Source organism: Macaca thibetana, chromosome 10 (assembly GCF_024542745.1).
Source record: "Macaca thibetana thibetana isolate TM-01 chromosome 10, ASM2454274v1, whole genome shotgun sequence".
Classification (NCBI taxonomy): domain Eukaryota; kingdom Metazoa; phylum Chordata; class Mammalia; order Primates; family Cercopithecidae; genus Macaca; species Macaca thibetana.
The window spans coordinates 67,028,157-67,054,663 of NC_065587.1; the positions used below are offsets into that span (position 1 = coordinate 67,028,157).

Sequence of the window (26,507 nt, forward strand, 5' to 3'; positions counted from 1 at the left end):
CAGTGTGGGATGCAGCCCAGCAAAAGGCTAAAAGCACAGACTCCAAGGCAGGCGGCCGGACTTCAGATCTCAGCCCCCGCTCACCGGGCAGGGGTGTGTGCAGGTGACCTCACCCTTTCTGCCTCTTATTATGGGCTGCAGCAGCGGCTCCTCCCTCCTGACAGTAGGGGCAGCTATGGGAGATGATGCACGCAAAGCGCTCAGCAAGGGGTGCTCTAGACTCTAGCAGCTGTGCCCACTCACCCACGCCAGCCAGCCAGTGCCCAGGCTCCACAGAGCCCACATCCAGGACAGCCCCTGCCCACCAAAGGCAGCACTAGAGCCAAGGAGAGCACATGCCTCCTCACCACCATCCGAGGAAGTTAGCATCAGCGCTGTCAACCAGGATCAGAGTGGATGAGGGACTTCCCCAGGGTCCCACCACTGGCATTGTGCTGGAGTGAGAAGCGTCCTGCACCCCCAGACCACACCCGCACAGCCTCCCATCCTCAGAGAGGCCGACCCCTCCCCAGCCCCCGTGGTCTTCTGCTGTCCCCCATCACCTCTCCCTTTGTGCTGAGCTGCATGCATCCTGCGCTCAGAAGCAGATGCCTTCCCAGAGGCTCCAGAGCAGAGGCAGGGAGTGGGGGGCTCAGGGACCAGGATGGGCTCAGCACCCACGTCTAGGCCATGCCCAGGCCTCCGCCCCCTTCCCCAGCATCTTAGCTACCCCACTTGGAGGCCCTGGGGAGAATACGGGGGTTGAACAGCCCACTGGTCACGTTTTCGGAGGTGAAGACAATGACATTGCCTTTGGCGTCCCCATAGCAGAATACACCTCTGTGATAGTCAGACCTGCAGAAAGATGGAGAGAAGAGGCTGTGTGGGCCGGGCGCGGTGGCTCACACCTGTAATCCCAGCACTCTGGGAGGCCAAGGCAGCTTAATCACCTGAGGTCAGAAGTTCGAGACCAGCCTGGCCAACATGGTGAAACCTCATCTCTACTAAAAATACAAAAATTAGCCAAACATGGTGGCAGGCACCTGCAATCCCAGCTACTCGGGAGGTAGAGGCTGTAGTGAGCTGAGATGGTGCCACTGCACTCCAGCCTGGGAGACAGAGCAAGACTCTGAGTCAAAAAAAAAAAAAAAAAAAAAAAAAAAGAGGCTGTGGAGCCTCCACTCCCTCCCTTGCCCCCCAATAGCCTCCCTTCTCCTTGGAAGCAAGGGCAGTTCCAACAAGACTTTCTGGCCTTGCCCAGACACCTGAGGAGCCAACAAACACAGGCAGACCAGGTCCAGCCCATCACTGAACCAGAATTCAATTTTTTTTTTCAACCAAAATAAATGAATCCCTAGTCCTCCAGCTGCCCTTTGTTAAGTCACCCCTCCCGATAGACTGTGATGTCCCCGGACTCCTCAGCCACAGCCAGACAAGCCTCTGCTGGGATTTGATGGCTGTCTTGAGTGGGGAAGTGACAATGACTCCAAGCTCTGAGTGACCATGAGAGTTGACTCTGAGAGGGAAGCAGCCTGGAGGGAGGAAGACACAGGGGCCTTGGAGCCAGAGGGGAGATCTTTCCAGATCTTTCCAAGGAGGCTTTCTGGGGGCCCCAACCCTAGTCAGTGATGTGGCTGCTGCAGGAGGCCTGGGCCTCCTGGTTCATGTGGGGAACACCCAGTGGAGACTCACCAGTAGTCCATGACCAGGGCACAGCTGTCCAGATCAATAAAGGTGAAGGCCGGGACACATTTGCGGTCACTAATATCAAAGAAATCTGGGGGAAAGACAGAAGGCCACATGAAGCCCACAGCCGTGCCTGAGAGGTCTTCAGTCACGGTGAGCAGCCTCATTGCTCTCCCAAGGAATCTCTGGCCCCTTCAGCCCTTTTTCCCCCATGGTAACCACAGACAGCTATTTACAGAGTAAACCCACCCACTGGGAACCCCACTGAAAACCCCTAAAGGCTTCCAACTGCAGCTGGAATAAAATCCCAGGCTGGGTATGGTGGCTCACACCTGTGATCCCAGCACTCAGGGAGGCTAAGGCAAGAGAATTGCTTGAGCCCAGGAGTTTGAAACTGCAGTGAGCAGTGATTGTACCACTGCACTAAAGCCTGGGTGACAGAGCAAGACCCTGTCTCAATTTAAAAAAAAAAAAAAATCTGACTCCTTCCAACAGATCAAGCCTCATTTTCAGCCTCTGATGAGCAACAGCCTCGCCATCGTGCTGTCTCCTGCATCTGAATGGCAGCCTGTCGCCCTCCTCTGCCTCTCTATATGGCCGGCCACCCCAGAGGGCTGTGGGTCACAAGAGGAGCGCTGGCTGGACTGGGCTGGGGCCACAAAGGCCAGGGATCACACTGGTGGCACTTCCACCCCTGCTTCTGGCCTTGTCTGAGTGCCTCCGAGCAGGTGACAGCTGCTCCATCAGGACAGCAGTGATGACATAATTATCTCTAAAATGGGGTTCTAGGCTGGGTGCAATGGCTTACACCTGTAATGCCAGCACTGTGGGAGGCTGAGGCGGGTGAACCACCTGAGGTCAGGAGATGGAGACCAGCCTGGCCAACATGGTGAAACCCTGTCTCTACTAAAAATACAAAAATCAGCCAGGTGTGGTGGTGTGCGCCTGTATACCCAGACACCTGATGAGCCCACAAACACAGGCCCAGCAGACCAGGTCCAGCCCATCATCAAACCAGAATTCAATATTTTTTTTTCAACCAAAATAAATGAATCCCTAGTCCAGCTACTCAGGAGGCTGAGGCAGGAGAATCACTTGAACCCAGCAGGCAGAGGTTGCAGTGAGCCGAGATTGCACCACTGCACTCCAGCCTGGGCGACAGAGTGAGACCGTCTCAAAAAAATAAAAAATAAATGGGGTTCTAATGCCAAATTCTCAGGGTTGTCTGAGGATAAAGGGTGAGAATGTCTGGGACAGCACCGGGTCCCCAGGAAACAGGTGTTGCAATGGAAAGCCCAGGCAGGTCACAGATAGATTACTCTAGCCCTTGCTGATGGCTGACCACTTTCTCTGTATCACACAATTTAGCCTCATAATGATGTCAGTGTTAATTAACTGCCCACTATGTGCCAGGCACTATGCCCACAGCTTCACACACCTAACTACTAAGCCACACTCACCCTCGAGTCATGTATCATTGGCCCCATTTTACCTCTGGGTAAAGTGAGGCACTGGGAGGTCAAGTAATTGCTCAAAGGCAGACATCTACAGAGCAGTGGGACCAGGCTCTGAACCCAGGTCCTTTTTATTCCAAAGTCCCTGTTTATTCCAGAACAGCCACGCTCTCTCCTCCCATTCAGCCTCGCATTGCCAGCTGTCATTTCATGTATTAATTTCTCTTCCTGACCACCTTACGGGTCTGCTCAGTCAGAGGCCTCATTCGTCATCCATCCATTCAATAGTCATTGAGCATCCAGAAGGTACCAGGCACTGAGACACTGAGTTGAGCAGAACAGATGCAGTCCCTGACCTCATGGAGCTTCCAGTTTGGAGGAGGAGACATGCACTAAACAGAAGCACACTAATACATGTGAGATGACACTGAAAGGAGGACCTTGAAGGGAAGAGGTACAATCTCACGCGGTCTTTTTAAGAGGATCTTGGAATAGAGAGTCAGGGAGGGATTCCTGGAGGAAGTAACTTCTAAGATGAGAACCAAAAGAAAAGCAGAGGCTGTCGGGGCAGAGAGAGGGGCAGGAGGGATGGCAGGGCACAGAGACCGAGGATCCCGCCTCCATCCTAAGAACACTGGGGTAGGGTGAAGACTTTCTGCAGAGGGTACTGTAAATGCACATCCTGCCTTTGGGGGCATGAGGGAAGCACGGCATGCAGTAGAGGCTTTCTTTTTTTTTTTTTAACTGAGTCTCTCTCTGTCGCCCACACTGGAGTGCAGTGGTGTGATCTCAGCTTACTGCAACCTCCACCTCCCAGGTTCAAGCGATTCTCCTGCCTCAGCCTCCCGAGTAGCTGGGATTACAGGCGTGTGCCACCACACCCAGGTAACTTTTGTATTTTCTGTTTTGTTTTCTTCTGTTTTTGAGACAGAGTCTCACTCTGTCACCCAGGCTGGAGTGCAGTGGCAGGATCTCAGCACACTGCAAGCTCCGCCTCCTGGTTTCACGCCATTCTCCTACCTCAGCCTCCCGAGTAGCTGGGACTATAGGTGCCCGCCACCAAGCCCGGCTAATTTTTTGTACTTTTGGTAGGGACAGGGTTTCACCACGTTGGCCAGGCTGGTCTTGAACTCCTGACCTCAGGTGATCCGCCTCCCAAAGTGCTGGTATTACAGGAGTGAACCACCACACCTAACCAGGAGAGGCTATTTAAGTGAGAGTGAAGAGGGCCTGGACTGGGAGTGGCAAGAGGCAGGAGGTAGAATCAGGACCGGAGCTAGACCAGTTATGGCCTCTGGCTTGTAAATTTCGGTCTGTTCAACATCACTGTATTCATTCGAGCATTCACAGACCACCCCCTGCCTACTTGGCACTAAGGCCTCTCCACCTGGCAATCCTCCTATGGGGCTCTGATTCATGTTCACAGTTGCTCAGCTAACAGACTTCTCCCAGGCACAAATGCATGGCTCCCAGTGGCTGAGAGCAGGGCTGGGGAGCCCCCAGGGGGACTCACCTATCTTTTGCTTGGTAGACGCCACTGCAATGAGGTTCATATTGTGTAGACATACCATGTCGACGACCCACATCGGCTGGTTGTAGAGCTGCTGGGTCTGGTTAAGCTGGCCAGAAGAAGAGCAGAGGAGATGGGCTGGGAAGCATACTCAGTCCAGCACAGCTCCCCGTGAACCTCTCCTGCTACACGAGGCCCTGGAGCCACCACAGACCTAGCAGGGAGCCCAGCACTACCACTAAGACTAGTGGTGGGGGCCTTGGATAAACAGATAAACTCCCTGGCCTCCCTGGGTCTCAGTTTCCATATCTGTAAAACGGGCTTGAAGAACACCTTCTTTACAACCCCTTTCTGGAGCAGTCTCACAGTTCTATAAAAGTCTTGGCAGCAGTGAGCCGTGAACACACCACTGCACTCAAGCCTAGGCAAGAGTGAGACCTTGTCCCCCAACCCAAAAAAAACCAAAGTCTTGAATATGCATAGATCATGATCCACGGATCTGTTTCCAAGATATTTCTATGAGTGTGTTTGCATCTACTCAAAGGGGACGCTGCAGCTGCTGTTAGAGCAACAGGCCAGAAGCCACCTGGAAAGCACAGCTGATATCAACCCATACCATGGACACCACCCAGACATTAAGAACAAGGGAGCTGTGCACATGCCAATAAAGAGCTGCCAAGAGATATGATTAAGTAACAAATCAAGGTAAAAAGCAACATTATAATATGCCTCCATTATCACATTTAAAAAGAAAAGGGCACAGTGGCTCATGCCTGTAATCTCAGTACTTTCAGAGGCCAAGGCGGGAGGATCACTTGAGCCCAGGAGTTCAAGACCAGCCTGGGCAACATAGGAAGACCCCATCTCTACAAAATTAACAAAAAAGGCTGGGCGCAGTGGCTCACACCTGTAATCTCAGCACTTTGGGAGGCCGGGGTGGGCAGATCACTAGGTCAGGAGTTCGAGACCAGCCTGGCCAATGTTGAAACCCTGTCTCTACTAAAAATACAAAAATTAGTTGGCCGTGGTGGTGCTCGCCTGTAATCCCAGCTACTTGGGAGGCTGAGGCAGAAGAATCACTTGAACCTGGGAGGCAGAGGCTGCAGTGAGCCGAGATCACGCCACTGCACTCCAGTCTGGGTGACAGAGCAAAACTCCGTCTCAAAAAAAAAAAGAAAGAAAGAAAGAACAAGAAAAAATTAGCTGGGCATGGTGGTGCATGCCTGTAGTCCCAGCTACTTGGGAGGCTGAGGTGGGAAGATCCCTTGACCCCAGGAGGTTAAGGTTGCAGTGAGCCATGATTGCACCACTGCACTCCAGCCTGGGTGACAGAGCAAGACCCAGTCTCAAAAAAAAAAAAAAAAAGAAAGAAAGAAAAGAAAAGGCGGGTATGCAGAGAGGATAGCCATGGAAGAGCACTCCAAAACTGGTCATAGCATTTGCCTGCAGGGAGAGGAAGTAGGAACTGAGGGAAGGAAGACTGACTTCCCCTGTCTGCCCCTCCATAGGTATGAATCCTGTTTTCCATCTGCAGGTGTCACCTGGTCAAAGTGGCTTATGAACCAAGGATTTGTTCTGCAAAGTTGCGAGGAATGAATGGAATAATTAAAGCATTGAGGGTGGTGCCCGGCACTCAGTAGGAGCTCAGCACCGGTGCCTCCTGCACTCGTGTAGCATGTACACAGAGACAATGTGAGCTGGCACTCCGGGCAGGGAAAGCCACGAGCAGAGTCAGGTCAGCAGAAATGAGCTGCTGTGTCCTGGGGAAGGGGGAGGCCAGCCCACTCAGTTTAGAGCTGGAGAGGAACCAGAGATGAGGTAGGTGTGGCCACCTAAGGAATCTGTATTTTACTCTCTTTTTTTTTTTTGAGACAGAGTCTTGCTCTGTCGCCCAGGCTGGAGTGCAGTGGCGCCATCTCCGCTCACTGGAACCTCTGCCTCCCAGGTTCAAGCGATTCCCATGTCTCAGCCTCCCGAGTAGCTGAGCTTACAGGTGTGTGCCACTATGTCTGGCTAATTTTTGTATTTTTAGCAAAGACAGGGTTTCACCATGGTGGCCAGGCTGGTCTCGAGCTCCTGACCTCAAGTGATCTGCCTGCCTTGGCCTCCCAAAGTGCTGGGATTACAGGCATGAGCCTCCGTGTGTGGTGCTGTATTTTACTCTTTGAATGACACCACAGACTCTGAACTGAAGAAAGCAGAAAGAAGTATGATCTGAAAAGCTGGAAGGAAGGAGCAGGGAGGAGCATAAACCAATTCCTCTACATGGATAATCAGAAGGAATAGGGAAGGCAGGGGCAGAGAGGAGCCTGTCCCATCAGAACTCAGAGAGCACCAAGGCTCCCCAGGTGGTTCTGGTGGTGAAGACAGTGGACAAGAACCCTCCTGAGCCCCTCTCTCCTGCCCAGGGCTGGGGTCTAACTCACACACACCCGTAGCTTGGTAACTCCCACCCCGGCCCCGCAGTGTTCAGCGAAACCAAAAGCCCTAGGGAATTTCAGTGACCTGTGCCCAAGATCACACAGCTCTTGAGGGGAGCTCAGGCCCCGCCTCCAACTTGAGGTCTTTCCATCTTCATGACAGTGGGTGTGTGGTCCTGAGAGGCCTACTCCTGCCAGAGCAGCCCCTCCAGGAAGAATCCAGGTCTGCTGGGCCTTCCCAGAGAGCCTTCCTCTGTCCCCTTCAGCCTCTGGAGGTGCTTCGGTGACCATGTAGCAGTCACAAGCAGGAGCTCTGGCTGCAACACACCCTGCCCCAGTCCACACACAGAAAGGGAAGGTGGAGGGCTATGGAAGCCACAGCCTCAGGATGGTAATCGTGACTCCCGCTTGGTGCACCCAGGAGAGCCACGGGTCCCCCACGGACCTTAGTTTCACCCAGGTCTCTTCTTCCCCAAAGGATGAGCCCTGATGCAACTGTGAATCACTCTGCAGTTACACAGGCTTAGAAAGCCCTTCATCTGGGGGCTGTGTTCTCAATCAACCTTTCTGTAGAGCCCTGGAGAACAATGTTTTCTTCGTCTGCTGGAGGATTCTGGACTGGCCTGGTGACCAAGTACACAGCGGGTTCTCCTGAGTGTCTTCTCATTTACTACTCTCAGCCAGCAGCTGGCAGTACAAAGACAATATATCCAGCGGGGACTTGCAGTGTGCCCTGCCCTGCCCCAAGCACTACACATGTATTATGTCATCGCGTTTTCCCAAAAGCACTGTGAAGAAGCACTGTAACTAGCCCCATTTGACAGATGGGGAAACTGAGGCATGGGGCATCTATAGTACCTTGTCCAGGTCACAGAGCTGGCAGGTGGTACAGTCAGGACTCTAACCCTGGGAGTTGGGCTCCAGAGCCCATGCTCACAACCACTATGATTTCCCGCCTGGTCCAGGCAAAAGGCCTGAACTGGTAGGACGTGGTGACAGCATGGGAGCGGCTGACCCGTAGCACAGGAGTCTTGGGGGTGACGATGCCATTCACTGAGATGGGGATGCAAGAGAAGGAAACCTGGTGGGCCGGGCTAGCAAAAGGGACATGCTGTTTGGGCTAATGGGTTTGAGGGGTCTGTGAGACACCACATGGAATGGACATCCAGGTGGAATCCCGCTTAGCAGAAGGGAAATGTGTGGCTCCCACAGGACCCAGGTGCTGTGACTGCGAGTCCAGGCTGCTTAGACCATGAATCTGCCTGGCTCCAGGTCACCTTCACCATGGGGGTGCTAAGGCAGAGGCTCTCCAATGACCCATGTGTGTACCATGTATACGGGCCCCACTCACCCTAAAGGAGCTGATCAGCGAGAAGGCCTCAGACCAGAACTGCAGGATGCCATCTTTGGTGACAGTCAGGAAACACCCGATCTTCTTGAACCGGTGGATTAAAAACACCACCTTCACCACCTCACAGCCATGGTTCCTGTGGAAGGCGATGAGAGAGAGAAGAGCCCAAGAAAAAACAGCTCAGGGAGGGGGCACCTGCGGCAGAACAGAGAGCCACCGAGGAGGAGGGGCAAAAGCTGGCGGAGCGTCACGCACACGCACGCACACGCACACGCACGCACGCACACGCGCACGCCAGAAAACCAGAGCTGGCTCCTCCAAGCGGGTTTCTACTGGGTCATCAGCAGTGGCCAAAAGAAAAAGGGCCTCACGTAGAAGCTGATATGAGGCGGGGCTCCAGAAGCGAGAAGCAGCAGGCTTATCCTGCGAGTAGCCAGCCAGCCTCCTTGCGACGTGATGGGACAGAGGAGACAGAACGGAGGTTGTTCGCAAAGCTCTTTTCATAGGAAAAGCTGGCCAGAGGGTGAGCAGAGTGGAGCCTGAGGCTGAAAACTGAGCAACAGCACTTTCTTGCAACTGCTCTAGTGCTCTGGGGTAGAGGGGGGAACAGAACCGAAGGATAAAATCAAAGTGGACAAGGAGCAGTGGGGAATTAGGGCCCCACGCACCAAACCCTACAGCCAACAGCTCCTGGGGCAGGCCTGGCCTCGCAGGAGGCCACCCTTGAGCCTTCGCACAGGCTTTGATGCTCCCCTCTGGGGGTTGCTCCCCAGCACCCAAGTGGGCTAAGCCAGCTATCTGGCCATCAAGAGTCCCTGCCATTCCAGCTTCCCAACATGGCATGGCACACACTCTCCTACTTGATCTGCCCAATCTTTGGGCCCTGGCAGAGCAGGTGATATTACCTTCTCCTACAGAGGCCCAGGGGATAATCATTTGCCTGGAGTTATGTTCTATTTACCAGTAGGGCTGGAACTAGAACCCAGGCACTGTGACCCCTCCTCCAGGGCCCTTTCCAAATCCAGTGGGCCTGGTCTGACCCTGGCTTAAGGATAACCCACGCCACTGTGAAAATTCAACTGCCATTACCATCTCTGCAGAAGAGCAAGGGAAACGTGTCTGGACACGGTTCTCCTCTCTCCTGTCCTCAGCCCATGGCTCTGGGCAGATTGTGATGAATATTCTCAGTTGCCCTCTCGTCTCTTCCAACCCTGACACTTGTCAGGGCCAAAGACGGTGCAGAATGGGATGATAGGTGACAGCTAGGAAAAGGGAAGACAGCCCTACAGGCATCTCAGGGAGGACTTGGTTTCCTCACCTGCATGACGACAGTACCTGCACCTCCTAGGGCTGGGATCAGATGGGAGGCTGCATTTGGTGCACCCGACCCAGGCTCAGTAAAGGTAAGCCAACTTTTTAAAGTTACTCTTTCATGAAGGTAATTAAATATTACTCCTTTATTTTCCCCACCAAGTTGGAAAGCTCTCCAGGTTTGCAGGTTGCAAACAAATAGGAGAAAATAGGAACAAGCCTCTTGATATTTTGTTTCAGGACTTTTAAACACCCTTGAGATCTAAATGGCCCAAAGAAATAGAAAGACCTGGCCGGGCAGGGGGGCTCACGCCTGTAATCCCTGCACTTTGGAAGGCTGAGGCTAGTGGATCACTTGAGGTCAGGGCTTCAAGATCAGCCTGGCCAACATGGTGACATCCCGTCTCTACTAAAAATACAAAAACTAGGACAGCACAGTGGCTTACGCCTGTAATCACAGCACTTTGGGAGGCTGAGGCGGGCAGATCATGAGGTCAGGAGATTGAGACCATCCTGGCTAACACAGTGAAACCCCATCTCTACTCTACTGAAAATACAAAAAATTATTTTTGTATTTTTTGTATTTTGTGGTGGCGGGCGCCTGTAGTCCCAGCTACTCAGGAGCCTGAGACAGGAGAATGGTATGAACCCGGGAGGCGGAGCTTGCAGTGAGCCGAGATCAAGCCACTGCACTCCAGCCTGGGCAACAGAGCAAGATTCCGTTTCCAAAAACAACAACAACAAATTAGCCAGGTGTGGTGGCGGCCACCTGTAGTCCCAGTTACTCGGGAGGCTGAGGCAAGAGAAGTACTTGAACCCAGGAAGCAGAGGTTGCAGTGACTGGAGATGATGCCACTGCACTCTAGCCTGGGCCACAGAGCAAGACCTTGTCTCAAAAAAAAAAAAAAAAATCCCAAAAAAATAAATACAATAAAATGGAAATGGTTTACACAGCATCTTGCTACCTGGGGAATGCAAGCAAGAGATACTCACAAGCCGGGAGCCTCTTTACCCCAGGACTGATTCTGGAACTGTGTGAGGTGCTGCTGGGTTCTATCAACACTTGGACAGTTGCTATGAACAGCTATCAAGTGTCCAACAAGGAAATGCTGGCTTTCCAGTTTCAAAGTGAATGAACAATATTCTGTCTGGAGGGCTGCTACTTGGAGCAAAGAAGGTAGAAACTGATCAGCCTCAGTGGGCTGAATTGCATTTGCATGCTGTTTTTCTTCTTCTTCTTCTTTTTTTTTTTTTTTTGAGACAGAGTTTTCACTCTTGTTGCCCAGGCTGGAGTGCGTTGGTACAACCTCGGCTCACTGCAACCTCTGCCTCCCAAGTAGCTGGGTTCAAGCGATTCTCCTGTCTCAGCCTCGCGAGTAGCTGGGATTACAGGCACATGCCACCACGCCTGGCTAATTTTTGTCTTTTTAGTAGAGACAGGGTTTCATCACATTGGTCAGGCTGGTCTCAAACTCCTGACCTCAGGTGATCCGCCCACCTTGGCCTCCCAAAGTGCTGGGATTGCAGGCGTGAGCCACCACACCCGGCCTTGCGTGCTGTTTTTCTAACAGCGATGGAAGAATTGAATAGTGGTGGAAGCTCCTGTGTTTGGGATTTTACTGACTCACAGGCAGTGACCAATGGCCTGGCCATGCACTCAGGCAAGAGGGCCAGGGAAACCTGGCCTGTTGAAGGGATGCCCCATGGAGCACGGCCCTGTGGAGATTTGAGGGGTGCATTAAAGCTGAACAAGTCAATGCCCCTCAGAAGAACTCCCAGGTTCAGAAGCTGACTAGAATTGACAAGCAGAGATCCCCATGTGCTCCCATGAGGTGGCCACCTGGTTCCATAAAATGAGTAACTAGCGGGGAGCTGCAGAGTGTGGAGATGGGCTGAATCTAGACATGTTCCTCTTGCACTCCGTCAGGCAGATAATGCCAGGAAGAAGACAGAGACTGCCAATGACCATGAGACACGGTCCCTCTGGGAAGGTCCTGAAACACAGCAGACAGCTGAGACTGATGCTGGTAGCCCTGGAGGGCTACAAATGGGTCTGGACAGGAAGAGACACTAACTCTGGAGTGGGCTTTGCTCAGAGCGCCATAAAAACACAGAGCAGAAGATGTCAGATGGGTTTGAGGGCCGACCGTCATTTCTTCAGACCAAGAAACAAACTCTTGAGCTCTTAATGTCCAACAATGGCAGAGAACCCCATTGCTGGTAGAAAGCACAACAGGCAATCGAAACACTGGTTGCCTAAAACGGAGGGGACGGATGCATGAAGGCGCTGGCTTACCCACCCTCAAGAGTGTGCGCTCACCTTCAGCAGGAGTGGGATCAAAGGGGTGTCCTCACTAGATTTTCTGTTTTTTTGGTTGATGTGGGAAGAAAACTGGGGAGGATGCTGGTATGACTATGCAGTTGTGCCAAGGGAGGAATATACTTGTAAAATGACTACTTTTTTCTTTCCTGCCCAAATTGTCAGAGGCAATTCCATCTGAATGCCAAAGCAACTCCATCTTGAATAATAGCTGGTTAAAATAAGGCTGAGACCTACAGGGCTGCATTCCTAGGAGGTCAGGCATTCTAGGTCACAGGATAAGATGGGAGGTTGACACAAGGTACAGATCATAAAGACCTGGCTGATAAAACAGCATGCGTTATTAAAGAAACCAGTCAAAACCCACCAAAACCAAGATGCCAATGAAAGTGACCTCGGGTCATCCTCACTGCTCATTATATGCTAATTATAATTCATTTGCATGCTAAAAGACACTCCCACCAGCACTATGATAATTTACAAACGCCATGGCAACATCAGTAAGTTACTGCTACATGGTCTAAAAAAGGGAGAAACCCTCAGTTCTGGAAATTGTCCACCCCTTTCCCAAAATCTCATGAATAATCCACCCCTTGTTTAGCATATAATCAAGAAGTAACCATAAAAATAGCCAACCAGTAGTCCTTGGGGCTGCTCTGCCTATGGAGTAGCCACTCTTTTATTCCTTTACTTTCTTAATAAACTTGCTTTCACTTTACGGACTCGCCTTGAATTCTTTCATGCATGAGGCCCAAGAATCCTCTCTTGGGGTCTGGATCGGAACCCCTTTCCAGTAACATTTTTTTTCTCCCCTACCTGTTGGTCCAGTGGTCCTAGGGTCCAATTACAAGTGTTGGAAGCAGGGATAATTTCTTTTTTTTTTTTTTGAGTCTCGCTCTGTCACCCAGGCTGGAGTGCAGTGGCACCATCTCAGCTCACTGCACCTCTGCCTCCCGGGTTTAAGCGATTCTTCTGCCTCAGCCTCCTGAGTAGCTGGGATTACAGGCTTGTGCCACCACACCCAGCTAATTTTTGTATTTTTAGTAGAGACAGGGTTTCACCATGTTGGCCAGGATGGTCTCAAACTCCTGACCTCAGGTGACCCACCGACCTCGGCCTCGCAAAGTGCTAGGATTACAGGTGTGAGCCACCATGCTTCGGCAGGGATAATTTCTAAGCAAGAAACAGTCACCATGTTTTAAAATGTTGTGAGAATTCCCTAAAGGCCTGATGGGGGTGGATTGTGCCTTCATCCCATCTGGCAAAATGGGGGTTAAAAATAAATACAGCTATATTGCCTCGTGGTAAAAATGGCTCGTGAGTTTGCAACTCGTGTAACCATATTCTCTATAAATGGGAATGGACTGAGGGGAGGCACTCGCTAGACTAGCATTGCTACCAGCGATCCAGATGGGCAGTGGCTGAACCTGATGTCCCTTGCAAAGGTGGAAACGTTTGGGTAAAAATAAATGACAAATGGAGAAAAGGAGGAATACTAGCTGAGGGTAAAGATGAACAAATGGATTAAATGGAGAGAAATCCAGTATTACACCAACAACTCGAAGGAGTTCTCAGAGCAAGAGATGACTGGCGGTGCAGTGGCTCACACCTGTAATCCCAGCACTTGGGGAGACCTGAGGTCAGGAGTTTGATATCAGCCTGGTCAACATGGTGAAACCCCGTCTCTACTAAAAATATAGAAATTAGCCAGGTATAGTGGCAGGTGCCTGTAATCCCAGCTACTCGGGAGGCTGAGGCAGGAGAATCACTTGAAACCGGGAGGCAGAAGTTGCCGTGAGCTGAGACCATGCCACTGCATTCCATCCTGAGCAACAAGAGCAAAACTCTGTCTCAAAAAAAAAAAAAAAAAAGAAAAAAGAAAAGAAAAGAGAGATGGCATTGATTCCATATGCCTTAGACGTTTATTTGCCAAGCAACTCCAGCTTTTGGAACCTGACAAGATTGAAAGGAAGCCTGCAAACCTGAGTGGCCTCAGCTTGGGAGCCATATAGTATGACGGACGGGATGAATTATTAATGACTGAATGGGACTCTAGTAATGTGGCAGTATCTTTTGAGTTGTGTATTCTTTTGCTATAAGGGAGCTGTGTTCTCTGTGTTCAAAAACCAGGAGTGGGGGCCTGTGGTATTTTATATATATATGTTTTTGTCGATAGTTCCTGGCTCATAACTCCCACAGCCCCAGAGAGAGTCCTGCCCTATGCCCTGGGGGAAGGAATGATGATGTCATGAAGCTTCCACTAAAAACCCCCGAGGACTGGGTTCCAAGAGCTTCCCTTGGCTGAACACACGGAGAGTCCTGAAGCTTGTGCATCCCTCTCTCCATATCTCGCCCTACACATCTGTTCATCAGTATTCTTCGCAATATTCTTTATAATAAACCAGTAAATGTTAAAAAAAAATACAGTTATGAAATCTCTCATCATTCATATTTATTGGTTATTTCTCAATTAAATCCCAACCAAAATTTTAAGTTATTGCTGGGTTCAGTGGCTCACACCTATCATCCTCGCAGTTTGGGAGGCCAAGGTAGGCAGATTACTTGAGGTCACAAGTTCGCAACCAGCCCGGCCAACACGGTGAAATCCCGTCTCTACTAAAAATACAAAAAAATTAGCCAGGCATGGTGGTGGGCGCTTGTAATCCCAGCTACTTAGGAGGCTGAGGTGGGAGAATCGCTTGAACCCGGGAGGCGGAGGTTGCAGTGAGCCAAGATCGCGCCATTGCACTCCAGCCTGGGTGACAGAGCAAGACTCTGTCTCAAAAAAAAAAAAAAAAAGTTACCCTGTGGTGACTTTCATTCAAGCCACCTTCTCTATTAAATCCCAGGCTGCCTGAGGGCCGGGGCTGCCTTCCAGCTCTTGGTCTTCCCTGTGGCCTGGTCTAGGTCTGGTCCTCTTAGCACAGACCCACCCACAGCTCCCTCCTGACCTGGTCACAAATGTAGGCTGCCACACCTTGTACCTCAGGACCCAGCTCCCCACCCGGCCACCTGCCCCAGGCAGCAGTGCTCCAGGTCAGACTGCAGGAAGGGAGCCAGTGACCTGGGCGGCCCGGACCCAGCAGGTCAGAGCCCCCACAGTGCTCCTCATGCTTAGGGAGTCCGGGGGAGGAACACACAGTGGGGCAGATTGAGCCCTGGCACAGACAGAAGAAGAGGTTGAGGGGGTTTTAGACATGCTACCCCTAAATAGGGCACCGCAGCATACTGAGTCTGTTAAACTGAAGGAATTTGAGAAGCAGTATGTTCAGGAAGGACCGTTTGACCTTCCCCTGAAGCCGGTCATAAGACTCATGTGAGGGGTACCCAAAGACACAGGGACAGGGACAAGAATCTGAACTGCCTTGCTGTTTCCGCCATGTATTATTCTTGGCTCATGGCCCCTCTGTCCTATCTTATTTTTTCACAGCTTTCCACCCTCCATTGAACCTAGCATGAAAAGCCTCAGGTTATCTATTTCTTAGGGTCTTCATTTCCTATGGAGTTTCCCAAGTCATGTAAAACTTATATTAAATAAACTTGTATGCTCATCCTTGTGACTCTATCTTCTCTTACAGAGGTCCCTGCCAATGAACCTCAGATGGGTAGAAGGAAAAGACAGTTTTCCTCCCCTGCAAAGCCAGGGTGCAGTGGGCACAGTGGGTGGAGGAGCCACGAGGAGGAGGAGTCAGCAGGGGGGTCAGGCAGAAGCCAAGGCAGGGCGGTGCCACCAGCTCCAGGAGTAACAGAGGGACCTGCTCCCACGGCCAGCCACACTGAGGCCTCCAGGGCCTGACTGGGGGCTTGAGGAGCAATTCCCTCCCTGTCGCCTGGGAAGAGACTCCTATTCCTCCCTGTGCTGGCCAACTGTGCCCCTATGATGAAACTGCCGGACCCACTCCGCACTGACCAGCATAGGAAGCAGGTGAAGCAATGCTGTATACTGGAGAATGGGGGCTGAGAGGGCCAAACACAGCAGCCCCGCCACTTTCTACCTATTGGCCTGGGGCCAGCCATTTGACCTCTCCAGACCTCAGTGGCCTCATCTATAAAATGTGGACAAATCACCTACCTTAGTCCTAACACTTACAGGGCTGTGAGGTTGAAATGAGCCAAAGGACATCAGGCAGCAGGCTGATGCCAATCCCTGGTCAGCACCAGCGAGGTCATGGATTGAGGGAGGGGCTTGCTGCAGGCTGGCACCAGCACTTGTCCAGTCACCCCACCCACCAAGGCCCAGGAAGAGGCTCCTTACAGGGGGACGACCCTCATGGGAAGGTAGAAGTGCAGGCGGTACTGGCTCTTTTGCATGTCCTCTTTTCCCTGGAACTCACGCATCATGTAATCCACATACTTTTGCTGCCTCAGAAAGAAAGCACAAGGGAGGCAGGGTGTTGGCAAAATGGTCTCGGCCTTCGGTTTCAAGAACCCAAGCCTGATTCCCAGGGTCCCCCCTGCCACCTCATCTCTCCCAGGCCCTTCCAACGGGGAGCTTTCTGGTGGCTGCTTCCTAAGTACTGGCCAATGCAGGTGGCCAAGCAAGAGACCTGCTCTTTCTGTTAGTTTGTCACTCAGGCTGGAGTGCAGTGGTGTGATCACAGTTCACTACTCAGCCTCCCAAAGTGCTGGGATTATAAGCATGAGCCACCATACCTGGCCCTTTTTTTTCCTCTCTCTCTCTCTTTTGGGACAGGGTCTTGCTCTGTCACCCAGGCTGGAGTGCAATGGTGTGATCACAGCCTACTGCAGCCTCAATCTCCCAGGCTCAAGTGATCCTCCCACCTCAGCCTCCTGAGTAGCTGGGACCACAGATGCATGCCACAATTCCCAGCTAATTATTGTATTTTTTGTAGAGACGGGGTTTCACCATGTTGCCCAGGCTGGTCTTGAACTCCTGGGCTCAAGTGCTCTGCCAAAGTTCTGGGATTAAAGGTGTGAGCCGCCACGCCTGGACAGCAGACCTGTTCTTGAATCCTGAGTATGGGAAAAGCCTACTCGCAGCATTCATGGAAAGAGCACAACAGCGCCTCCCTAGCCGTCCTGAAGCGCTAAGTGCATCCTCAGATCACCTCCACAACTGCCATTGCCCTGGGAGCTCTTAATTCACTCTCCCCTATGGGTAATAAGACTCAGGCCCCTGTAAGGATATGCGATGCTCATGCTCAAACATCAAGTTAACAGCAGGGAGCACCCACAACCAGGGCCACTGGCACAACTCCAGACTCCATTCCGCTGCCCAGCTGCTGGAAAACATGGCCAAGGCCCAAAGCAGCCACCATATGAAGCTATAACGAGAAATGGGGGGTTGTAGAGAAGGACAACTGGGTAAAGCCCTGAGAATGCCGGGAATGTGAGGGGGTTAAATTACTTTTTATTCTTTTTCTTTTAGTTGGTCTCATTAGTTCTAAAGGAAATGTTTATTACAGAACATTAAGAGAAATAAAAACAGCCAAGTGTGGTGGCTCACACTGGTAATCCCAACACTTTGGGAGGCCAAGGAGGGTGGATTACCTGAGGTCAGGAGTTCGAGACCAGCTTGGCCAACATGGTGAAACCCTGTCTCTACTAAAAATACAAAACTTAGCCGGGCATGGTGGCGGGCACCTGTAATCCCAACTACTCGGGAGGCCAAGGCAGGAGAATTGCTTGAACCCGGGAGGCAGAAGTTGCAGTGAGCCAAGGTCGTGCCATTGCACTCCAGCCTGGGCGACAGAGCAAGATTCTGTCTCCAAAAAAAAAAAAAAAAAAAAAAGAGAGAGAGAGAGAAATAAAAACAAGAAAATTAAGAAGAATAAAACCTATAATGTATACCTACGCTGAGGAGAGCTATGAGACGGCAATTAACACCAGGACTCTCAAGGCACGCTCCCTGGTTTGAACACTGGCTCCAGTGCTGATGAGTCTGAAACCTTGGGCAAACTCTTAACTTTCCCATACCTCAATTTCCCAATCTGTCAAATGGAGGTAAGTTTTTTTTTTTTTTCCTGAGACATGGTCTCACTTTGTCACCCAGGCTGGAGTATAGTGGTGCAATCTCAGCTTACTGCAACCTCAATCTCCCAGGCTCAAACGATCCTCCCAGCTCAGCTCCCCAAGTAGCTGGGACTATAGGCGTGCACCATGACACCCGGCTAATTTTTGGTATTTTTTGTAGAGACAGGGTTTTACCATGTTACCCAGGCTGGTCATGAACTCCTGAGCTCAAGCGATCCACCCACCTCGGCCTCCCAAAGTGCTGGGATTACAGGTATGAGCCACTGCGCCCGGCCAAAATAGAGGTAAGTAATAGCTCCTATGAGGTTTCAGTAAAATAATACATAGGGAGTTTAGCACAGTGCTTGGTGTAAATGCTAGTTATCATTGTCATCTTTGCTACATCAATTTGTCAGACTATCCTTGGTACTTTTCTGTATGCTTAAAAAGCTATATAGGCCGGGCGTGGTGGCTCACGCCTGTAATCCCAGCACTTTGGGAGGCCAAGGCGGGCGGATCACAAGGTCAGAAGATCGAGACCACAGTGAAACCCCGTCTCTACTAAAAATACAAAAAATCAGCCAGACGCGGTTGCCGGCGCCTATAGTCCCAGCTACTCAGGAGGCTGAGGCAGGAGAATGGTGAGCGAGACTCCATCTCAAAAAAAAAAAAAGCTATATATTCCCATTGTCGAACGTTTAGAACCAAAAAAACATGAAAGCATTATTATTACGCTGCTGTAAAAGCCTGACATTTTTGGATGTAACAGCCACAAGTTGGCCTCTTCCTGAGTGACAGTGAAGGGTCATGAGATGGTCGTGGTACCAGCTTGAATCCCTCAAGTCAAATGGGAGGCTGGTGGGCAGCACAGCCGCGTGGCAGGTAGGGTCACTGCTGCAACTCAGTAGGTCTCACATAGGGGCCAATGACACTTGTCCCTGGGGAATGAGCTGCCAGGAACTCAGCTCACACAGGTCTTAGGAGGGACCTCTCCACTGGGCAAGTCCCCCAGCTGGGGCCGGAATCCACAGGGAGGCTTTCCTACATCATGATGGCCTCCCATCTTCAGCCCACCAACTGGTCAAGGACTGGACCCTCCAGCCTCCCTCCAGCACCTGAGGAAGCAGGGGCACCCTTCTCACCCAGGTGACAAAGCCTTCACAGTCTGAGTCCACCTTCAAAAACAGCTCCTTTAGCATCTCATTCGACACACTGCTTAGAACCTTCTTCATGGCCTTGATGAAGGCGTCCATGCCCAGGGCTTCAAAGAGAGAAGAGAGAGCATCATCCCCTTCCTCACAAGTCCCTCGGCCCATCACTGCCACGGAGTTCTCGAGTGTCTCAGTGCTGAGAGGCACACACTGAAGACCACATTTACAGCCAGGCATGGTGGCTCACGCTTATAATTCCAGCACTTTGGGAGACTGAGGCGGGTGGATCACTTGAGGTCAGGAGTTCAAGACCAGCCTGACCAATATGGTGAAAACCTGTCTCTACTAAAAATACAAAAATTAATTGGCTGGGCATGGTGGCGGGTGCCTGTAATCCCAGCTGCTCGGGAGGCTGAGGCAGGAGAATCCCTTGAACTCGGGAGGCAGAGGTTGCAGTGAGCTAGGTTCGCGCCACTGCACTCCAGCTTGGGCAACAAGAGCGAAAACTCTGTCTCCAAGAAAGGAAAAAAAAACACCATGTTTACCAGGTGCGCTCGGTTGAAGGCAGTCTTGGTGCTGCCACCCCTACCGTCCTCAGCTGGGCCACTGCAGGGGGCACAGAAGGGAGATGGCTCCAGCCAGATACGGGGCCCTTAGAAGGCTGCCTCCTCCAGCCCCTCAAAACTCAAATCCAGCCCCTCTCTTGGACCTGTCTCCCTTCCTCACATCTCAGCATCCACCCCAGCCACCCCAGCCTAGGCCAATTCCGGAAGCTTCTGTCCTCACATGGTTATCTTTTGCATCTTATCTGCTCAACATTCAACCACCCCACAAATCCTGGCTGAACATGCACCATATGGGAGCACTGTGCTGGTCCCACAGCAGTGCAGGGAAGGGAGGCACTAAAAAAGATCAATTCCCATTTCCATACAATTAACAAAGACGAAGGATTGAGACAAAGATAACTCTGCAAAGAAAAGGAGAACCAGGCCAGGCACGGTGGCTCATGCCTGTAATCCCAGCACTTTGGGAGGCAGAGGTGGGAAGATACCTGAGGCTAGGAGTTCAAGACCAGCCTGGCCAACATGGCAAAATCCTGTCTCTACTAAAAAATACAAAAAAAAAAAAAAAATTAGCCAGGCATGGTGGCACACGCCTATAATCCCAGCTACTTGGGAGGCTGAGGCAGGAGCATCACTTGAATCCAGGAGGCAGAGGTTACAGTGAGCCAAGATCGCACCAATGCACTCCAGCCTGGACAACAGAGCCAGATTCTGTCTCAAAAAAAAAAGAAACAAAATAAATAAATAAATATCTAAATATTTTAAAAAACAAAAACAAAAATTAGCCAGGTTTGGTGGCATGTGCCTGTAATCCCAGCTACTCGGGAGGCTGAGGCACAAGAATCACTTGAACACAGGAGGCAGAGGTTGCAGTAAGCCGAGATTGCGCCACTGCACTCCAGCCTGAGCGACGGAGTGGGACTGTCTCAAAAAAAGAAAAAGGAAAGAAAAGAAAAGTAGAAGCAAGGCCAGGCACAGTGGTTCATGTCTATAATCCCAGTGCTTTGGGAGGCTGAGGTACGAGGATCACTTGAGATCAGGAGTTTGAGACCAGGCTGGGAAACATAAGGAGACCCAATCTACAAAAAAATTTTTTTAACTAGCCAGGTGTAGTGGCGTGAGCCTGTAGACCCAGCTGGTCGGGAGACTGAGGTGGGAGGATGGCTTGAACCTAGGAGGCAGAGGCTGAAGTTGGCCATGATCTCGCCACTGTACTCCAGCCTAGGTAATAGAGACAGACCCTGTCTCTAAAAAGTAAATAAAATAAAGGCCGGATGCAAGGGTTCACACCTATAATCCCAATACTTTGGGAGGCTGAAGTGGGCAGAAGGCTTGAGCCCAGGAGTTTGAGACCAGACGGGCAACACGGTGAAACCCCATCTTCACAAAAAATACAAAAATTAGCCAGGCATGGTGGCACATGCCTGTAGTCCCAACTACTGGGGAGGTTGAGCTGGGAGGATTGCTTGAGCCTGGGAGGTGGAGGTTGCAGTGAGCAGAGATTTCACCACTGCACTCCAGCCTGGATAATAGAGTGAGACCCAGTCTCAATAAATAAATAAATTAAATAAAAATGAAGAAAAGCAGCAGAATGAAAGTATATAATGGCAACAAATAGACATTAATAAATTCAGACATCTAGGAGAGAGGTGAACTGCATCTTTTTTTTTTTTTTTTTTTTTTTTTTTTTTTTTGACAGAGTCTCGCTCTGTTGCCCAAGTTGGAGTACAGTGGCACAATCTCAGCTCATTGCAACCTCTGCCTCCTGGGTTCAAGCGATTTCTGGCTAATTTTTGTATTTTTAGTAGAGATGAGGTTTCACCATGTTGGCCAGGCTGCTCTCAAACTCCTGACCTCAAGTGATCCACCCTCTTTAGCCTCCCAAAGTGCTGGGATTACAGGCGTGAGCCCACCACGCCTGGCCAAACTGTATCTTTTAAAAGTAATTATCAAAATATAAACTTTGACTGAAGGAAAAGATGGGGAGAAGAAAGGAGGAGCAGGCAAGGATAGAAAATTCTCCACATGCTGGGTCTATAAGAGGATCTGTCTGCAAATGGGTCAATAACCCCGTCTACAACTTTTTTTTTTTAAATAATCACGGTCTTTAAAAAGTGCTTCTGGGCTGGGCACAGTGGCTCACACCTGTAATCCCAGCACTTTGGGAGGCCGAGGCAGGCAGATCACGAGGTCAAGAGATTGAGACCATCCTGGCCAACATCCTCAGAATTCAGGGGACTCCTTCCATAGGGAAGCCTTCCTAGGGTCTATCTAAGGAGGCCACCCCCACCATTGCCCAGCTCCATGGTTCTTGCTGACATTCTTTATCAGCTGACACACTCGCTTTCATTGTTTTGTGTTTTGTTTTTGTTTTTAGTGGTGTTTTTTTGTTTTGTTTTGCTTTGTTTTGTTTTGTTTTTTGAGATGGAGTTTTACTCTTGTTGCCAAGGCTGGAGTGCAATGGCATGATCCCGGCTCACTGCAACCTCCACCTCCTGGGTTCAAGCAATTCTCCCTGCCTTGGCCTGCTGAGTAGCTGGGACTCCAGGTGTGCACCACCACACCCAGCTAATTTTTGTATTTTTAGTAGAGATGGGGTTTCGCCATGTTGGCCAGGCTGGTCTCGAACTCCTGACCACAGACGATCCGCCCACCTTGGCCTCCCAAAGTGCTGGGATTACAGGCATGAGCCACTGCACCCGGCCTTGTTTTTGTTTTTGAGACGGAGTCTCGCTCTGTTGCCCAGGCTGGAATGCAGTGGCACGATCTTGGCTTACTACAACCTCCACCTCCTGGGTTCAAGCGATTCTCCTGCCTCAGCCTCCCAAGTAAGTAGAACTATGGGCATCCGCCACCATGCCCAGCTAATTTATGTATTTTTAGTAGATACAGGGTTTCGCCATGTTGGCCAGGCTGGTCTTGAACCCCTGACCTCTCGATCTACCCGCCTCAGCTCTCTGGGATCCCAAAGTGCTGGGATTACAGGCGTGAGCCACCGCGCCCAGCTCGCTTTCACTGTTGTCTGTCTGTCTTCTATCTCCCACTCCAGCCTGAGAGCTCTGGGATGGCAGAGATGATGAGCCTGTTTCCCCAGGGCTGGGTCCTGGCTTCAACAAACACTGGTCCCCTGAGGGTTTCTGTGGGCACTGCACTAAGATGTGCTAGCGATGGCACTTCATGCCAGGCATTGTTCTCTGTGCCTTATGCACACGGACTACCTATATAAGGAAGTAAATGTGTCACAGAGAGGTGTGGTCGCTTGCCCAAGGTCACACAGCTGGTAAGTGGTAGCACCAGATACTAACCCCAGCAATCTGGCTCCAGAACTCATGCTCTTAACCCCATTCTATGCTCCTTATAAAACACCCAGCACAATGATACAACAGTAATTATTATTATCTTTGTTGCTGGATCAAGGAATAAATGGAAAGCCTGACGAAATCATGCCTTGCTAAAAGAGGGACCCATCTTGCTTATCTGGAGTTACAGCCAAGGTGCTTAAGCACTTAATGGTCCTTCCAGGTAGAAGACAGATGTCAGGGGACAGGCCATGAGCCCTGCAGCCTCCTTCCAGACAGAGCTGGGAGTCAAACTGCCTCTATGTGCTTTCAAAACCTTCTGGGGAGACTGAAAGGCACTCCTTCCTCTTTAAGAACCACTGACTTCCCTCAAAGATCTGGATTCAACCTGGACTGAAGCTAGGAAAAGGGAACTTACAGAACAGGAAGAAGGACACTAGCGTGTCCCCTCTTCCCTCCAAGGCACACACTGACAGTTGGGGTGCCTAAGACACGGTATGGAGCCCGTACTCATAATCCACCTCCTTAAAAGACTTTTGAAAGAGAAAAAATTATCCTATTTTCCTTTATCCTACATCAACAAAAGGTGAATTTTCCTTTCTCCCATTTAAAGTCACAGTTGTTTTTTTAAAATGAGAAAGGGTTTTTTACATTGATATGAAAATATCTGCAAGATACATTCAGTAAAAAGCAAGAGGTAAAACTTGTTAAAATTAATTTTTTAAAAAAGCAAGGAATACAGCATAGCAAGACACCATCTCTACAAAAAATAAAAATGAAAAAAGTAGCTGGATGTGGTAGCATGCACCTGTAGTCCTAGCTACTCTGGAGGCTGAGTCAGGAGGATTGCTTGAGCCCAGGAGGTCGAGGCTTCAGTGAACTATCATCACACCACTACACGCCAGCCTGGGCCACAAAGCAAAAGCCTATCTCTAAAAGAAATTTAAAAGAGGCCGGGTGCGGTGGCTCAAGCCTGTAATCCCAGCACTTTGGGAGGCCGAGACGGGCGGATCACGAGGTCAGGAGATCGAGACCATCCTGGCTAACACACTGAAACCCTGTCTCTACTAAAAAATACAAAAAACTAGCCGGGCGAGGTGGCGGGCGCCTGTAGTCCCAGCTACTCAGGAGGCTGAGGCAGGAGAATGGCGTAAACCCGGGAGGCGGAGCTTGCAGTGAGCTGAGATCCGGCCACTGCACTCCAGCCTGGGCGACAGAGCGAGACTCCGTCTCAAAAAAAAAAAAAAAAAAAAAAAAGAAATTTAAAAGAATAAAAATGTAGCTCTTTCCCTGCCGCCGCAGAGTCGTGCAGAGGCGGAGGCTTCGGTGCGTTCAACATTCCGCTTCACCCGTAACCCACCGCCATGGCCGAGGAAGGCACTGCTGCTGGAGGTGTAATAGACATTAATACTGCCTTACAAGAGGTGCTGAAGACCGCCCTCATCCACGATGGCCTAGCACGTGGAATTCGCGAAGCTGCCAAAGCCTTAGACAAGTACGTGTATCAGTCTCAATACTGTGGGTTCTTGCAACCGGAACAAAACTGCCACCCAAGGGAAGAAGGCGTGGAGTTCATGGTGTTAGCGCAAAAGTTCTGAATGGCATCCATCCTACAGGAAACCTAGGAAAAGGCGCCAAGCCCATCTTTGTGTGCTTGCAACCAACTGTGATGAGCCTATGTATGTCAAGTTGGTGGAGGCCCTTTGTGCTGAACACCAGATCAACCTAATTAAGGTTGATGACAATAAGAAACTAGGAGAATGGGTAGGCCTCTGTAAAACTGACAGAGAGGGGAAACCCCGTAAAGTGGTTGGTTGCAGTTGTGTAGTAGTTAAGGACTATGGAAAGGAGTCTCAGGTCAAGGATGTTATCGAAGAGTACTTCAAATGCAAGGAATGAATAAATAAATCTTTGGCTCACAAAAAAAGAAAAAAAAAACAATAAAAATTTTAAAAAATAAAAAGCAAAGAGTAGAACAGTGTGAACAGTAGGGTGCCACTTCATATAAAAAAGGGAGGAAACTGACGACTGGACACTAACATTTAAAAGAAGTAGAGAGGGCTGGGCGTGATGGCTCACACCTGTAATCCCAGCACTCTGGGAGGCCGAGACAGGTGGATCACCTGAGGTCAGGAGTTCAAGACCAGCCTGACCAACACGGTGAAACCCTGTCTCTACTGAAAATACAAAAATTAGCCGGTGGTGCGTGCCTGTAGTCCCTGCTACTCAGGAGGCTGAGACAGGAGAATCACTTGAACCTGGGAGGTAGAGGCTGCAGTAAGCCGAGATCGTGCCACTGTACTCTAGCCTTGGTGACACAGTGAGACTCCATTTCAGGAAAAAAAAAAAAAAAAAAAAAGAAGTAGAGAGAAATGACTAAAGGTACTTCTGTATTTCTAAAGGTCACTGGAGGCTGGGTGCATTGGCTCACGCTTGTAATCCCAACACTTTGGGAGGCAGAGGCAGAAGGATTGCTTGAAGCCAAGAGTTTAAGACCAGCCTGGGCAACACAGCAAGACCCCATCTCTACCAAAAAGTTTTTTAAAATTACCCAGGCATTGTGGCACATGCCTCTAATCCCAGTTACTCCAGAGTCTGAGGCAGGAGGGTCACTTGAGCCCAGGAGTTCAAGGCTGCAGTGAGTTATGATCACACCACTCCACTCCAGCCTCGGCAACCAAGCGAGACACTGTCCCTAAAAAATTAAAAATAAAGATCACAGGAAATAGAAAACAGTAATCACTTAAAGGGATATACCTGGGCACATGGGTGGTGGGGGAGAAAGACATTTTCTCTGTGTATCTAAAAGGTACCATGAAAAAAAGTACCTTTTGGATCTTGAACCGTTTGGGTACATTGAACTGTGTGGATATATTACCTATTCAAAACAAACACAAACACAATAAAAACAATGGCCAAAGTCAGTACCAGCGGGGTCCTCCCAGACACAGTGGTGGCAATTCCTGGCTGCAAACAATGATATTGAAGACCACCGCCCAGGAACCCCCCTATCTTCAGACCAGACACAAATTGTCCCTCCTAGGTCTCACTTTACTTATTTGTAAACTGAGATTTCTTATCTTTTCCTGCCCACATCACAGTGTGGTTGTAAATCTGAAAAAAAATTCACAGGGCAGGTAAATAGGACCCTGGCATGGTCTAGTGGATATGAGGAAAGATGCCTTTAAGTATTCCTATTATTTGACTTACAGGAGTATTATCTCAGGGGAAAAATCAAGCTCTAAACAGAAAAAAGGCTTGATGCACAAAGGATATCTTTACAACATTAAACTCAATAAAACCTACATGTCTGAAAATAGGGGAATAGCTTAGCCAGTGAAACAACTGCCTCCATTAGTAATGATGACTTGGAAGATTATGTAGCAATATGGAAAATTCCTTAGGATATTAGCATTAAGTGAAAAATAGTCTGAAATTACACATATAGTATGATTAAAGACATATGAAACACGCAGAGGCATCTGTGGTA

The 26,507-nt window shown here is 50.2% G+C and overlaps 2 protein-coding genes across 2 annotated transcripts in view; one reads left to right on the plus strand and one right to left on the minus strand.

Annotated features, from left to right (window-relative positions):
* Positions 1-26,507, plus strand: part of COMMD7 (COMM domain containing 7) — a 319,129-nt gene that overhangs the window by 122,649 nt on the left and 169,973 nt on the right. The gene's annotated exons all lie outside the window — the stretch shown is intronic.
* EFCAB8 (EF-hand calcium binding domain 8) overlaps positions 1-26,507 on the minus strand; it is a 101,331-nt gene that overhangs the window by 63,986 nt on the left and 10,838 nt on the right. The window contains exons 3-8 of the mRNA XM_050807415.1: positions 19,147-19,265; positions 16,287-16,390; positions 8,401-8,536; positions 4,633-4,738; positions 1,672-1,756; positions 710-834 (exon numbers count right to left, since the gene is read on the minus strand). Coding sequence (XP_050663372.1) covers positions 710-834; positions 1,672-1,756; positions 4,633-4,738; positions 8,401-8,536; positions 16,287-16,390; positions 19,147-19,265 — 675 coding nt within the window. The remainder of the gene's footprint in view (positions 1-709; positions 835-1,671; positions 1,757-4,632; positions 4,739-8,400; positions 8,537-16,286; positions 16,391-19,146; positions 19,266-26,507) is intronic.